A 17085-nucleotide genomic window follows, 5' to 3' on the forward strand; every position below is an offset into this window, starting at 1 on the left:
CACACCGTTTGGTCCTGGCGACCGTCTGGACATCATCCTAATAGCCAATTGTTCCATTGTTTTGGATGTATGGGGGTAAGCTGTGTAAGCGCAGACCTGTTGTGAGCGAGAAAAATAAAGGAATCAGGGCAAGGAGGCGGGAAAGCGTGAATTTGTAACTCAATGCAATAAATGCTGGGCCGAGGCCCGTAAAGCAATAAATGAGGAGCCGAAGCCCGTGAAAGCAGTAAATGCGGATGCAAAATTCGAAAAGTAGTAAATGGAGACACGAAATCCGAAAAGCAATAAATGTGGACGCGAAATCCCGAAAGCAATAAATGTGGATGCGAAGTCCGAAAAGCTGTAAATGTGAACACGAAGTCCGGAATGCAGTATATGTGGACGCGAAGTCCGAAAAACAGTAAATGTAGACGCGAAGTCCGGAATGCAGTATACGTGGACGCGAAGTCCGAAAAGCAGTATACGTGGACGCGAAGTCCGAAATGCAGTATATGTGGACGCGAAGTCCGAAAAGCAGTAAATGTAGACGCGAAGTCCGGAATGCAGTATATGTGGACGCGAAGTCCGAAAAGCAGTAAATGTAGACGCAAAGTCCGGAATGCAGTATATGTGGACGTGAAGTCCGAAAAGCAGTAAATGCAGACGCGAAGTTCAGAAAATAGTAGGTGCAAGAGTAAGAGTCAATGCTCTGGAATAGTGTAGGGCGCCAGAGAGGGTGATCCGTTCGGTGTTGAGCTGGGATTATGCTGAAACGATGTAGTGATAAACGTGCCCTGCGACGGTCGCATGCCCGTGGACTTGTTTGGTTACGTTGGTGTGTGCTTCTCTAAGTGCCTTTCGCATGGGTCGAGACTGTGACCTATCATATGAGGCAAACATGAGTCCATTAAGAGGAGACGCCTCTCGGGGTCCATACGTTCGCGCCTGTATGCAGAAAAATGATAACTAACAGTCGTTGTTAGTCGTATAAAACTGCTGAAATTTGCGATATGCAAAGGAATCTATGTAATGATGTTTTGGGAATTTGAATTTGGTGACCGCTTGGGGGTGGCCGTATCCCTGAATATGACGCGCACTTGACTTAGAGGAAATATTTTTGCTAGGCGAGCATGACCCGCGGAGTTTTGGCATGGAGGTAAAGGGGGGATCTTTGGGGATCCTCCAAATAAAGATACGGCGATTTGATCCCACTTCGAGGCGTGTGTTGAGCCTGAAGAGTCGAAGAGAGTTTGTTTGCGTTGAAAACTGCTGAACCACTACTTGTTGTAGCTTCACGCGGAGTGCTGTTGTTATTTTGTGGTCGAGCCGACAATTGCCCCTAATTTTTGCCTAGGCCGCAAAACGCGTGACGGCCTAGCGGAGTATTTTTATTTCGACTTTTCTATCATGAATGCTCACCTTTTACTACGACCGCCCAGGATAGGGTCCGATTGCACCTCTCGGTTCCTCTAACTTTTGCCTAGACAGCCTTTGCGGGTTTTCAGTCTAACGAGGATTTGATTTATGCTCTCCTTCTGCCACGGCTCCCCTTTACGGGATTTTAAGCCATGCCCCTCGTTCCCTAACTTTTGCCAAGGCCGCCTCGAAGAGGTTTTCGACTTAGCGGGAAAATTATTCTTTTTCTCTCAAAGGTGATCTTATATGGAAGAATTTGATGGAGATGGCATAAGTGCTGATAACAGAAAATGTGTTGAGGTGAAACTGGTGTGGAGCCTGAAGAATACAGAAGAAGGCAAAGGTTAGAAGTGTGACTTGCAGCTTGTGGGGACATGAAGAAGCTGCAGAATGACGAAGAAGACTATCAGGGATAGTACTTTTTGAGGGTATCGGCGTTGACTGGGAGCACGTTTTCGGTCATGTCCATGTCGCTTAAGATAATTACCCCTCCGGAGAAGGTTTCCTTAACGACGAAGGGCCCGTCATACTTGTATGCGAACTTGCCCTGGGAGTCAGGTGTAATGTGCAGAACCTTTTGCAGGACGAGGTCACCGGGATTGAACTCGCGGTGGCGGACTCTTGCATTGAACGTTCGGGCCATTCTTTGTTGGTAGCATTGGCCGTGGCAGAGCGCTGTTAGTCGCTTCTCGTCAATGAGATTGAGCTGTTCGTAGCGTTGTTTCGCCCATTTTGCTTCTTCGAGCTTGGACTCGGCGAGGACCCTCATGGAGGGGATCTCCACTTCAATTGGGAGCACTGCTTCCATGCCGTAGACTAGGGAGTATGGGGTTGCCCCAGTTGAAATGCGGATAGATGTTCAGTACGCTAAAAGCGCAAAAGGGAGCATCTCGTGCCAATCCTTGTATGTCACCATCATTTTCTCGATGATCTTCTTGATGTTCTTGTTCGCAGCTTCCACCGCACCGTTCATTTGGGGACGGTATGGTGTGGAGTTGCGATGCTGCACTCTGAATTGCTCGCGGAGCTCCTCGATGATCTTGTTGTTCAGGTTCTTAGTGTTGTCCGTGATGATTGTCGCGGGGACTCCGTATTAGGCGATGATGTCGCACTTGAGAAAACGTGCCACGGCCTTTGCGGCGACTGAAGCGAGTGTTATGGCCTCGATCCACTTAGTGATGTAGTCAATTGCCACCAAAATGAATAGGTGTCCGTTAGATGTTTTGGGATTGATAGGACCGATCACATTGATGCCTCACATTGAAAAGGACCAAATGGGCTGCCATTGGGTGTAGCTCATTGGGAGGTGCTTTGATCTGGTCAGCGTAGACCTGGCATAAGTGGCAGTGTCTTACGTGTTTGGCGCAGTCAGTCTCCATGGTGGACCAAAAGTAACCCAAACGCATAAGTTTCTTGGCGAGCATCTGTCCGCTCATGTGGGGCCCACAACTCCCCTTGTATATCTCTACCATAAGGCGTCGTGCCTCGCTTTCGTCGACATACAGAAGTAGTGTGGCATCAAAGGAACGGCGGTAAAGAACCTCTCCACTCAGGAAGTAATGTGATGCGAGCCACCAAAGTATTTTTCTGTCGTGCCGATTGGCGAATGTCGGGTATTGGCCGGTTCGCAGAAAATGTTTGATGTCTTCGTACCACGGCTGTTTATCGGTTGCCTCGATTGCATCGCAATGAATAGGGCCCTTGACAATCTTGATCTTGAGGGGCTCGATGAGGTTTTCTTTCATGATGCTCACCATGGATGCGAGCGTCACGAGTGCGTCTGCGAACTGGTTCTTGATGCGCTGCGTGTATGTGAACAAGATTTTCTCGAAGTTCTCCGCTAATTCCTCGAGATACTCGTGATATGACACTAGCTTCACGTCCTTCGTCTTCAATTGCCCCAACGTCTGGAAAATTATAAGCATGGAATCCCCAAACACTTCTAGTTCTTTCACTTTGAAGTTGATCGCCGCTTGCAGGCCGAGGATACATGCCTCATATTCGGCCACGTTTTTAGTATAGGGAAAATCGACCTTTTGCAATCGGATAGTAGCGTCTGTCGGGGGATATCAACACTGCACCAATGCCAGACTCGGTGGAATTTACTGCGCCGTTGAAATACATCGTCCATGCGAGTTTGTTCTCTTCACTGTCCACTTGGAGAATTCCTTCGTCCGAAAAGTCGGAGTTGATTGGCGTATCATCCTCGATTGAGAACTCCGCTAAGTGATCCGCAATTGCCTGTCCCTTAACTGACGTGCGGGGCACATACTCGATGTCGTACTTCGTCAGCTGACAGCGCCACTTTGCAATGTTTTTCATGGAGGATGGATTATCGAGTAGGTACTTGAGGGGATCCGCTTTTGACAATAAGCGGATGGTATGGTAAAGCGTGTACTGTCGTAGTCTCTGCATGACCCACACTAGCGCGCAACACATCTTCTCAATCTCCAGGCAGTTGGACTCCCATTCGGTGAACTTTTTGCTTAAATAATAAATGGTGTGTTCTGCGTGCGTGGACTCGTCTTCCTGTCCTAACATGCATTCCAGGGATTGCCGGCACACTGTTAGATAGAGAACAAGAGGACGATCTGGAGTAGGTGGGACCAACACCGGGGGCTGAACCAAGTATGCCTTGATAGTGTCGAAGGCCTCCTGACATTCTTCGTCCCACTTGATCGCTGCATTTTTGTGGAGCAAGCGGAAGAGCGGTTGACATTTGTCTGTCAAGTTTGCGATAAAACGTGCAATGTAGTTCAGCCGTCCTAAGAAACCTTGTACTTCGCGGACCGTCGATGGAGGGGGTAACTCCCTGATCGCTTTAACTTTATCGGGATTGACCTCGATGCCTCGTTCGCTGACTACAAATCCTAGCAGTTTCCCCGATTTGGCGCCGAATGTGCACTTTGCTGGGTTAAGCCGAAGCTTGTACTTCTTGAGTTGATCGAAGAGGCGTTTTAGATTAACGAGGTGATCATCTCCTTCTTTAGACTTGGCTATCATGTCGTCGACGTAGACCTCGATCTCTTTATGCATCATGTCGTGAAATAATGTGACCATAGCTCTCTAGTATGTTGCCTCGGCGTTTTTTAGGCCGAAGGGCATGACCCGGTAACAGATTGTGCCCCACATTGTGATGAACGTCGTCTTGTTCTTGTTCTTGTTCTCGTCAGCCATCCGAATCTCATTGTACCCGGAGAAGCCATCCATGAAGGAGAACAGCGTGTGGCGTGCAGTGTTATCGACTAAGATGTCGATGTGGGGCAGGGGGAAGTTATCCTTGGGGCTAGCCTTGTTGAGATCCCGATAGTCGACGCAGACTCGAACTCCGCCATCCTTTTTCTCTACAGGTACGATGTTCGCCATCCATTCGGGTGGAGATTAAAATTCTCGTATTTGCAATTAGATATCTGAAAAATGGCCCGAGACGACCATTGCATTCAGAAAAATTCAGAGATCAATATTGTGCATAAAAAATATTTTTTTAGGGCCTCGAGTTTTGTCCCGAGTTCTGCAAATTGAAATTGATGCACGTGAAATTCGAAGACGCCCCGTAGAGTATTTCCATGAAAAATTGCAAAATTGGCGTCGAGCTAGGAAAATGTCCAATTTTTTGAAATCGTGTATGCTCGCGTGATCAGTTGAAAATACTTCCCTCATACAGATGACAGAAATGACGATTTTACCCATCTGGAGCCGGTGGACCAAAATGGGGTGCTGACAATTATATTTCCCCAGTAATTATTCCATTTGATTGAAAACGGATTTATAAAATAGTATTATCTCATTTGATATTAGACTTTCAAAGAAGAAGTAATTATTATTTGATGATGATGATAATAATAAAGATAATCCAATAAATTATCCATTTTATAATCATAATTATAATAAAATATTTTCTCAGCAATTATCCCATTAAGTTGATAATGGGCTTACGAAATAGTAGTAGTAGTAGTAATAAAAAGTTATATAAATGTATTAAATGTGAGATTTCAGGAGTCGTTAAATGAAATATCTCTATTTGTAGATTTTGTATAAATGGCAAAGAATTACAATAACAATAATGATGATGATAAGCTATAGAAATATATTAAATATGATATTCCAAGAGTCGTTGAATGAGACACCTCTATTTGAAGATTTTATATAAATGGCGAAGAATGGTGAATGTTCGGGCAATTACATTTTATGTATAGATTAATACACTACAAGGTCTAAGACAGGCGCAAAACCGAAACTACAGTAACCAAAATAGGCATAAGACTTATATAAGGATCGAATTTAACAAAATCAGAAATGTAGGGACTAACGGGAAATTTACGCTTCTGTTATTAGCCCGTCGCCGTCGATGTTATCCGTTTCCCTTCTTTCCGTCACAGTGAGCTGTGCTCAACAATGGCTTCTCTCACCAGAGCTGCTCTGCTCACCTCTTCTGCCATGGCGAAACCGAGTCTCTCGTCTTCTCTCTTTCAACCGCAGAATCCTACTTCAATGCTCCCAACCTCCGTCGCTCCTCGGCCGAGTCAGTTCCTTAGCTCGGCTTCCCTCTGCAGGCCTCTGAGGGCCGTTGCCAGCCCCTCTTCCGCCCCAATCGAACATGATGTCGGAGAAGACGCGCATTCGCTTCGGCAAATCTGCACTGGTCATGTTCCGGATCACGTATTGCGCAGGCAAGCTCAATCTATCTCGACTCGAGGCATTACCAATTGGGAATGAAATTTGAATACTGATTGATGATTCCAGTGAAGCATTACTGTTCGATACCGACGTAAAGGTCGGTTAGAATTACCATTCCCAATTGACAATATATGGCAAAGTTTCGGTAATTCAGGCCGTTTCGGTTCTCTTTGTTGATTATAATCTATCAAACGTTGTTTCCATTGAATATATCTTTGTCCCTGTAAGAATCGAGTAATGGAGTGGTTGTTGCGGTTAGCTAGAAATTTTGCAGGTATAAGTATGTAATAGCATGATGAAATAAAAAAAGAAGGTTTTTCTTGAATATAGGGAAACAGCTTCATGATAAAACATTGATCTGTATCTGCTTTCATGATCGAGATGTTATTGGAACAGTTACAAAGTGCTTATAATGTGATGATCCCTGCAGAATGGAAGAAGTTGGGTATGTTGTACCTACTGATGTGCAGAGGCAAGCCTTGCCTGCTTTATTCTCTGGACGGGATTGTATTCTCCATGCTCAGGTTCATCTGTCACGTCACTGCTTATTCGGTTTCACGTTCTTTTTATCCAAGATTGATGTATCTGGAAAAATAGTAAGCTACGAATGAATTACTGAGGAAACTAAAAGCTGATTTAAAATCATCCAAGTTTGATAAGAAAGCTCTCAGTTGCGTATTCTAAGTTCTAACTAACTAGTGGTCTTGATGAAAAGATTATGTGTTTTTTTATTTTCATTCAGTAAGATTGGTTTTATTAAATTTTCTTTGGGCTGTAAGTTCTTTAACTAAAGATAGTAGGCTTTCTATTGCATTAAGGATTCTTACGATATAAAAATTTGGTGGGCTATACAATGGTGGAAGTTGATGGATGCAGCCCCTTATCCGACTCTTTAGATAAATTCACTTCTTTGAGAATTCATTATTTATTATCATTTGGTTGATTTTCTTCGCGTCTGGATATAGTTCACTTTCTTTCTTATGAATATCTGAGTATTTTCGCCATATAAAGCTATCAAATGTGCGCTGCACGCTCACACCTGTTAGTTTTGTTGTTCAAAGGAAATTGCAAAGCACACACAAATATTTCCTTCCTTAATATCATGGGATTTGGCAAGCTTTCAAAAGTGCACAGCTGATAACTTAAGGATCATCGATTCAGGATGCTCTGAGAAATACTATTTTGATTAATGCAAAAGTGAAAGAACATTTGAACTAATAAGCCTGTGTCACTCTTCTTTGTCTCTAGACAGGTTCTGGGAAGACACTCACGTACCTGCTATTGATATTTTCAGTTATAAACACCCAAAGATCAGCTGTGCAAGCATTGATAATTGTGCCAACACGAGAACTTGGTATTCAAGTAAGTTTTTATTATATGTACATTTTGTTTTATCAAATTGTCATCAAGATTCTCGTATGGAGCATGCCATATTGATTTAGAGGAATGCCGTGGGACTAGGGGAGTAAAATATTTAGATATATAGTCAATTTTATGGATCATCAGCTTTTCCATTTGTTGTCATTAGGTAACGAAAGTTGCACGCTTATTAGCTGCGAAGCCTATGGAAGAGGAGATGGAGCAGAAATCTTGTACGGTCATGGCTCTTTTGGATGGAGGCATGTTACGACGACATAAAAGTTGGCTAAAGGTTCTCTCTCTCTCTCTCTCTCTCTCTCTCTCTCTCAAACACCAGTCTTTTTCTCGTTGGGAATGCCTTACTCCATTGAATGACTTCAATATTAGGGTTTTTGCTTTTGCAAACTCGAATAGTCAACTTAGTGGCAGTTGTGGTCCAAAAAAACAAAAAAAACCTAGTGGCAGTTGCAGACGCAATCTCATTTTTTTTTATTGATTCTCAGGCAGAGCCTCCTCCAATAGTTGTGGCTACTGTTGGGAGTTTGTGCCAAATGCTGGAAAAGCTGGTGTTTAAGCTTGAATCTCTTCAAGTTCTGGTTGTTGATGAGGTAAAGATCACACATACAAGTGAATATAATTTATCTGAAAGCCTGCTTATATTATTTATCATAGTGCTGACAAAATTGTGAAGTGGTACGGGTGATTATATATTATCCATTCCTGTTATAGAAATATGAAGCTCCAGAAGGTGTTTTTTGATCTTCATAATTCACATTTTGCCCTTTCAATGTATTTGGCTAAATTTTGATTTCCTACTCCACCCTTAAAATGTATCAACATACCTAGACAGCAGATGATTTATCCCTTTAGAAAATAAAAATTGGAAATTAATTTGTGTTTTTCTACACAAAATTGTATTAAATTTGCTAAGTACATTGAATAGGGGAAGTGTATCTCATAAGGATATGTCCTTTACAAAGAGTCTTGATTGAGACACATCTTTCGGGTTATATCTTTTCTATAATGCCTTTTAGCATTCTATAAGTGAACTATCCCCCGCCAGAAATCATTATTGTAAAATCATCCAAAAATCTGAGTGAGAGATAGGAAATTTATTGTCTAATGGAATCGCTGCCTAGAACTGATTACTTAAAAAAAAAAAAAGGAAAACGTCTTTGGCGCCTCTAAATCTAGAATGTGAGGTGCATTTTATATTTTATGCGCATCGTTTGGCTACATATCGAGTTAGATAGCTTATTTGTTGTATATTCCCTTCAATATTTTTCATCTTTCGTTATGATATTTGAATTAAGTACTAATCAATTGATTAAATATTAAAAAGTTCATGCTCAAAACAAATAAAATTGAGATTTGTGAGACGATTAAAAATTGTAGATTTCTATATGATATTTTTAAAATTTTTGGTGAACAATATTGTATGATATTTTTATTCATGCATTTATCTTTTATTCTAAGAGCTTTCATTATGTAAAATAATAAGATTGCAAAGCACGTGATTTGTTTACTGGTATATATGTATTCGTTGCTTTTCTTTTCCACCCATGCTACCATATGTGCTATTGCACAAATCTTGAGGTGCTTCTTTCTGGGTAGGGGTGTAAATGAGACGAGACTATTCGCGAGCGGTTCGGGCTCGGCTCAACGAAAGCTCGAGTTCAGCTCGTTCTTATTAAGCTCGAGCTCAGCTCGGGCTCGTGCTCGCTAGTTAAACGAGCCGAGCAGAGCTTAATAGTATTCAGCTCGCGAAACTTGCGAGCTTAAACGAGCTTTTGTCATCACCATCATCATTATCAAACGTAGTATTTTAATTGAACTCCATGTGATTTGAATTTGAGTATTATCAAGTCGTAATTGGTATTTTTTCAATTACATTTTGTATGATATTGTTGTTTTATAATTTAGTTTGTAGTCTTTTTTTTTAACCCTAAACGGGCCCGAACTCAAGCCTAAGCCCGAGCCGAGCCGAGCCCAAGCCTGACTTTTCTACTGAACATGGCCCATTGGCTGAGCCAAGCCCAAGCCTTTGATTTGTTTGACGAGCCAAGCCCAAGCTTAAACCTTGTATATTTGGGCTCGGCTAGACTCGTTTATACTCCTATTTCTGGGTATCCTTTTGTAGGCATTCACGTGTTTAAGTTTATTATCTACAGGTTGATTTTATGTTCAATTCTTCCAAACAAGTAAGCTCTCTCCGGAAGCTTCTAACCTTTTACTCGTCAAGCAATAACCGTCAGACCATCCTAGCGAGTGCATCCATCCCCCAGCACAGACGATTCTTACATGACTGCATCCAACAGAAATGGACAAAGGTTGGTCGCTGTAATCATTTCCTAATGTGTATTCGACAAAATAATTGAAATGCTCCCCTATTTTATCTCAAAATTTGATTTTAATGTTACAGAGTGATGTACTTCATATTTATGTCAACCCAGTAGAGCCGATGCCTTCATCTCTAAATCACAGATTCATGGTAAGAATATTAGAGCGTGCAATTCATAGTGAGCCCTTTTCTTTGCTGTCAGTGAACTCTTGTGATTTGCCAAGTTTTATGTATCTTAATACCTTTCTGTCCTTCTCAGATATGTCACAAGAACAAGAGACATGAAACCTTGCTATCCTTAATAAAATCTGATGCCCCTGAGTCTGGCATTATTTTTGTTAATGAGCAGGTATACTCTTGTTTCTTCGGCTTTTTCGAACTTTCTTGCAGCATGTTTTGTGGCGTGAGATGGAGTTGATGCATAAAGGAGTTGATAGAGATTAGTGATGTTGGAACATAATGGAAAACAGTGAATCGAATGGGAAAGACTAAAAGACCCTCATTGAAATAATTTAAAAAATTAAATAAAATATGCAGAATACTATATTCTAAGAAAGGGAAGGTGACTGGGTAGGGCAGGAGCTCTACCACACTAGGATACTCAACTGATGAGGTGATCTTGACCAATGCCAGTCGGTTCTTCTCGAGGCCTAAGTGCCGCCAGGTCCATTTGGGCTGTTTTTCTTGGCCATATTGGCCTTGATGGTACCTACATTCCTTGACCAGCACTTCCTTGGCCTTAGGTCAATGTGCAGAGCAATGGCAGAGTTGCCTCTGCTCTAAGGCCAAGGTGCCACAGCAAGGCTGCTGCCGCGCGCTTCATTCTGACAAGAAGTTCTTTTTGAGGTTCAGATGTACCTAATTAGGTCTTGAAAAACTCGACTGGTGCTAGGTCTAGCCTTGGAGAAGCGGGTTTTGCAGTTTTTATGGTGACTGGAGGGTCTTTTTTGTCTTTTGATGGGTGAAATGGGACTGGACCATTTTCGAAGAAAAACGAATATGAAAGGACATTTTTAAGTTACAGGTAACAGGAATAAAAAATGTATACTGCTGCGTAAGTTCAAGGAGGGATGCTTATTCCTCTTATTTGTTTTCCCTGAACGGGCAGCATGCAAGAGTCGCAATTGAAATGCCCTTGATTGCTCTAGCAAAGATGCCGTCATTTCTACCGTTTTCATTGTATCAGGCTTAAGAAATAATCCTAAAGATGCAGCTTGTCCAATGGGTTGCATTGGCGCTTGTGTGTTAAAGAAGAAAGCCATTATTTCCTTTGAATTCTTCTGTTTCTGGTGCTTGTAGTCTGAGAAGTCAAAAAAGGCTGGGAATGCACCACCAACGGCTCTCTTGTTGGAATTCTTGAGGAGTTCATATCAATGCTCTTCAGATATCCTCCTTCTAGAAGAAGACATGAACTTCAATTCCCGGGCAGCTTCTCTGTTGGTAAGCACATATTGCCGTGTGACATTGAATCTTCTCTTCCCCTCTGTCCGTAGATCAGTAAAAGTTTGTGATTTCCAGGAGGTGAAGCTTAAAAAGCTAGATTTTTCTTTCCTTGAGAAAATTACTGTTACTGGCAATTATTCTGTTGAAGATCTAACTTCTACACTTTTCAATTCTACCTTCCGAGTTGAGGGAAGTTTCATGTTTATATGTCCTTCTCAATTGCAGGAATTAAGGCAGAAAGGTGCCTATCTTCTTGTGGCAACAGATCTAGCCGCCCGAGGAATCGACCTTCCAGAAACAACTCATATTTACAACTTCGATCTCCCGAGGACTGCTGTCGATTATCTTCATCGAGCTGGAAGGACAGGCAGGAAACCATTTTCGGACAAGAAATGTTCAGTCACAAGTATCATAACCTCAGAAGAGAGGTTTGTTTTGAAGAAATACGAGAATGAGTTAATGTTCGACTGCGAAGAGCTTTTCCTATAACTTTTGGCCCCGATGCCGTCTCTTGTATGGTGTAGTAGTTGATTTTCTTCCTCTGCTAAAATTACTCGAGCAGATGAAACACATAACATAGAAAGAACTAGGAGAGATTGTATTCCGCGACGATGTTTTTAAACCATGAAGTAGAATCATCAATCAGTTATGTAAGGACAGTAGCTAGTCACTTTCCTGATAATCCTGTCTATGGATCTTATCTATTGTTACCCAATGTCTACGGGCTGATGAAGATGCCTTTTCACATATATGGCATTGATTCTGAGTAGGAGATAGTACGACAGACCACAACATAAGCATCTACATCTCCTGACGTTATATCGTAACCCGGTGCATGTGGTCCATCACAACTTGTGGTTCACGGTTTTATCGACAGCGCAGATAGCATCTCGTTGGTAGGATTAACGTTAAGTGCAAGTGGTTAAGAAATGTGAAAGGAATTGTCAACTAATGCGTGTGGATAAGAGGTGAGCCCCAAGATTGGGGAGGAAGAGGATGTCGATGGACGTGAACACAGCAAAAGGAATGGACTGTCGGCTTCATTTTGATTGTGAAAGGTTTGGTGAATTATGAAATTGTCTCACTTTCCATCTGTCTTTGACTTTTTAAGAGGGAATGCCGCCGGAGCCTCTTCAATTAATTACACAGTAGATTGAAAACATCTTGAATCTCATTAAAAAGAATTATAATTAAAAAAGGCTAATTATCGGTGTTATAAAAGCAAAGACGACGCTTAATCACATGAGCTTGGCCCTGATCAATAAGTATCCCATCAACTAGAATTCACTATATATTTCTGTATTGTAAACCAGGGAAGAGGCTCTTGGCATGAGCGAGAAGATGCCATCAATGGAGTCTTCATACTCCTCTTTGCTTCCTCACTGTGTTAATTCTATTTGAACGTATTGAGCCTCGATCAATCTATGTATAACTATTCACTTTAGGAAAGAAAGAAATTTATCCCTTTTCCTCCGAGGATCCAAGTTGGTCACAACAAAGATTATTATGTACGCCGCCGTACGTCACATACGACTGATATGTCATTATTCGAAGAATGATTGGCCCCGGTGCTTTTCCCTTGCGTTTTTCAAGAGATTAGAAATATGTAATTAACTCCGTCTCAATTAGATAGGGTAAATAAATTGATAAATCTATTTATTTATTGTGGTGTGATTGAAGTCAAAGAAGCATGATTTAGAGAAGAAATCATTGTTTGTAGTGGAATTGAAGACAATTAATCACATGAAAGGGACGGGGTTGTTGAATAATAAGGAGGAATAATCCCGCAGGTGAGGGCCGGCTATGTTTCCTCATGCATGAATTGCCAAATGTTTTTCCCAATCACAAAATATCATTATTAATTGTCATGAATCTGAAAAGGAAATCCACATTGTTCCCTCCGACCATGTCAAAATTATGGTGCCAAAGCAAGCTTATCATCAAATTTGATTGTTGGTTGGATTTCCACAAACAATAATGCCATTTGTAACTTTCAAATGTTCCTTTCTTTCTTTTTTCTTTTTTCCTTTGAAATTTTGAATTCAGGAAGGCATCTTAAGGGGGGAAAAAAAATCTTTACAATAAAGGGAAGAAATAGGGCAAAGCTAGGGCCAATTGGAAAATCAGACGAAAATTGACAGGTGAATATTCGGGGACAAGGAGGGCCTCCATGACATGCACAAATAGATTTCCCATATCAATTACATAGAAGTGCTAAATCGAATTAAGGGAAAAAGAAAAAAAAATGTTCCTCTTGACGTGAATGATCGAGATTCTCTTAAATTTTCACTAAATTTTCAAAGAGCTCGATCTATAGTCAACCAAACGCTGAAGTTGATAGGTGAAAATGCACAATTATATCCTATATGGCCAGAATTTTCTCATTGATATAGAGACAAATGATCCTTAATTTTATACCATCAAACAATCTAACAATACTATTTCATTTAGATATACAATTTGCAATCCCTTTTTTTTCATATCCTTTTCATTTACTAAATCCATGAATCTTCTTTATAATTGACAAAAAAAAGAAAAGGGGAATTGAGGATGCGTGCCGCATCTATGGGCAGACAAATTGCGTGAATATTGATTAATGTTGTGTACGGATGATGAAACACATACTAAGATGTGATCAATGATATGATTCACGAGCGTGATGGGGGGCAGCCATATTGACACTCATTCGGGGGAGAAAGGAGGGATTGGAGAGATTCGCAGATGATTCTCATGAATATCCTCTTTGAAAGTATTCGTATTTCGTAGGCCTTGATATATTTTATTTTGCATTTATTAATTAGCTAAGCTTTTGGAAAAGTTATAGATAGACTATAGATAAAGGGGTTGCCCTCTATTTTCTGCTCGAAAACCAGACGAGAAAAGCTCCATATCAAGGGCAAATTTAGATTTGGCTTTCTCGCTTTGGCCTTTTCTTCCACTTTTCAATTTGGTAAAAGAAAATAGGACAATTCAACCTAAAAAAGAGGTAATTCTATGGTAGGATTAAAGCAAAATAAATTTAAGCTAGATACTAGGTAGGTTGCCCGTACTCGTACGGGTTGCATATTGGTTTATTTACATTATAATATTGGTACATTTAACTTGAAATCTCCTATATTAACAAAATAAAGCACAAAGACGATTAAGAAGCAACAACCAGATTAATGATAGAAAATATAATGTTGAATGTAAAAGAAAATTTCTCTTAAGATCGACATATATTGATGCACATTTAAACTAGTGGTTAGGATTTCAATGAATTTAGGAGATGAGATGAAATTTTTTTAATAATAATATAAAACTAAGAAAAAAAAGTATAGGAGGTGAAAAATCAACATATTCTTCGTTTTTCGCATTTTTGTATTTTAATAAGAAAGGTAATGAAAGGGATCGAGCACATAAAAGATCATTCATTTTTTTAATAAATTAGAAAATATTTTTTTTAATTTTAAATCGTTTAGTGAAACGTGATATATGTATGGAGAAAATATCTATATTTTTATTTTTTATTTGATAAATATTAAAATATATAACATAATTAAATAAATTATTAAAATAGCATAAAATTAGAAAAGGTTGTAAAAATATGAAAAACTTATATACTCTCCCCAAAATGCTTAAAAAGATGCAACTTTGTTCACTAAAAAGGGAAAAAAATGCATTTTTATAGTATCTAGATTTAGAGTTAGCTTTAGATTAATATAATAATAAGTACTAAAAGAATTGTCGGTGGAGGTAACAATAATGGTTACTTTCTAAAAGAGGAATATAAAAGATTGGAAAAAGCATATGTTGATGTAATATTTTTGCCACCATTTTTATTTTGCTTTTACATTTTTATGAAAAACATAACAATATCCAATTACAGTGTGTTTGTGAGGGAGGAAAAAGACGAAAAAAGTAGGGAACTGAGAAATTTATGTTGAATGTTATAATACTGTATGTTTATTATATATATATGTGTGTGTGTGTGTGTGTGGTATTGTATGAAGCATTTGGTAGAGTAATTAATAAATGACCAATCAATTGCATGAAACTTACGTCGAATGCTGTAATATTGCAATATCATATGTTTGCTCGTCGCCTTTAATGAAAGAAAGTCTTGAATTTTACACCTTACTTACAATCAATTGCGAGAAAAAGCTCTTGTAGAAAAAAAATTGTGAGAAAAAGCTCCCATTGAAAGAAAAATACGAGAAAAAGCTAATATAACACTACAATTAGGTTGAACTAGATGAAAGGCATGCACCTTATCGTGCTAAAACTTATATTGAACATACAATACCTTTTTTTTTATCTAGTTATAAGAGAAGATCATTAGTCTACGTAAATAAATAAAAATAATTATAAAGGAATATAAAAAATATCATTAGCGAAAATCGAATTTAAAGTCTCTTAATTATATATAAGAATGTCCTACACTGTACTATACCCCTCTCAACATAAATAAACTTTATGTCCTCATTTACAGGAATGGACCACTACATCAATTTGTATCCTCTCAAGGACGAATTTTATTTCTTAAGCCAACACTTATTGGACCTCCCAATTCTACCTAAAATTGCCTACTTATCTTTTAATAATATCAAATAAGCTCCAAAAATGCGGAATTAAAACGTAGAACTGAACTATCAATGAGCTGTTATCAAATAGTTTCCCACATGTCTTGATCCTACTTGGATGGAATACAAAAAAGTCACCGACGTGAAAGGACCAATTCCATATAAATGTGGCACAACTACAATCATCCTCATATTATCAGCTCTTACTTTTATATATTGTCCATACAGTATAGATATGACTAATTGGTGCTGGACCAGTGAGCAGATGATGATGGTACTTCCATAGGCCATAAGGCGATCGACAGATCGATATGAATCAATTGCAAATACTGTTTCAGCTTAAGCGTGACAATAAATATGAAGTTGCATAAGAAATTAATTAGACCTTTTGTTTTTCTGATTACAAAAAAGGTTTGTGAGTTTAATACAATGAAAAAAGAGTTTTAATAGCTAATAAATGAGTATCGATAGTCTCATCACAGGAATCTAATATAAAATCTCTTGATTATCAGGTAAAAGAGTGCACCATTCTATTCCTCTTTCTCAATTGTAACACAAAATTTTAACTCATCGAATGAATAATAAAAGATATCAAACTCGTCTGTGATCAGTTGACCAGTAGTAAAGTTTCTTCGTTCAAAATCTCACCAGGTCAACTTAATCATAAACAGACATCATTTACTTTGATATGAGTTCAAATATATGAAATCATATTAAGAAAGGTACCTAAATGTAGTCGTATTTTTAAAATTTTCAATTAAAGTTAAGCTTAAGCCTTGTAGACTACGATATGATATAATGAAGCTAACCAAACTTGAATCCAAAACGTTTTTAGTCTAGGTTAACGGCCAGTGTCCTTGCACTATATACCCTTTTTGACCATAATAATACTCATTCTTTAGTGAGTTTACAATATATCCTCGATCAATTGATTGAATTAAATTCTCATTTGAGTGTGGACTCGATCATTTTCACGAATTAATTCTAAATGACTTTCAAAACTGACAGAGTTTATTCATTGAAAACTCAATTTATCGCTTGTGATATCAACGTGGTTTGACCATTAGAAAACTTCGTACCTACGGAACGACGACCAAAAGGTTTTAGAACGTGGCCTTTCTTCAATTAATTTAAGGAGAGCCATGGCAAAGACAAATGGCATGCAGTCCGTCTAATTCTTCTTTTTGAGCCATACCTAACGCTAATTTACACGTGGCACGTCCTCATTGGCGCTTTATAACCCTTTGTGGATGAGACTGGACCGGATCAAGCCGTGGGTGCTTTATGCAGTGTCTTTCATGATCTCCA

General features: G+C 39.4%; 1 protein-coding gene across 1 annotated transcript; it reads left to right on the forward strand.

Annotated features, from left to right (window-relative positions):
• The first annotated feature begins 5751 nt into the window (after positions 1 to 5751).
• Positions 5752 to 11964, forward strand: LOC116209523 (DEAD-box ATP-dependent RNA helicase 58, chloroplastic). The gene is made up of 10 exons (XM_031543180.1): positions 5752 to 6065; positions 6503 to 6596; positions 7321 to 7434; positions 7601 to 7723; positions 7935 to 8039; positions 9603 to 9761; positions 9854 to 9922; positions 10032 to 10121; positions 11072 to 11212; positions 11441 to 11964. Exons 1-10 carry the CDS (start codon positions 5791 to 5793, stop codon positions 11702 to 11704), a joined length of 1434 nt encoding a protein of 477 aa, XP_031399040.1. The 5' UTR covers positions 5752 to 5790; the 3' UTR covers positions 11705 to 11964.
• Positions 11965 to 17085: the final 5121 nt, after the last annotated feature.

The sequence above is a fragment of the Punica granatum genome, chromosome 5 (assembly GCF_007655135.1).
Source record: "Punica granatum isolate Tunisia-2019 chromosome 5, ASM765513v2, whole genome shotgun sequence".
Taxonomy (NCBI): Eukaryota; Viridiplantae; Streptophyta; class Magnoliopsida; order Myrtales; family Lythraceae; genus Punica; species Punica granatum.

What these genes read in the sequence shown, in the direction of transcription:
- LOC116209523 (XM_031543180.1), top strand. Translation starts at nt 5,791, where the DNA reads ATGGCTTCTCTCACCAGAGCTGCTCTGCTCACCTCTTCTGCCATGGCG. An exon ending in ATTGTATTCTCCATGCTCAG is followed by an intron (nt 6,597 to 7,320) that starts GTTCATCTGTCA and finishes CTTTGTCTCTAG; the next exon opens with ACAGGTTCTGGGAAGACACT. An exon ending in GACATAAAAGTTGGCTAAAG is followed by an intron (nt 7,724 to 7,934) that starts GTTCTCTCTCTC and finishes ATTGATTCTCAG; the next exon opens with GCAGAGCCTCCTCCAATAGT.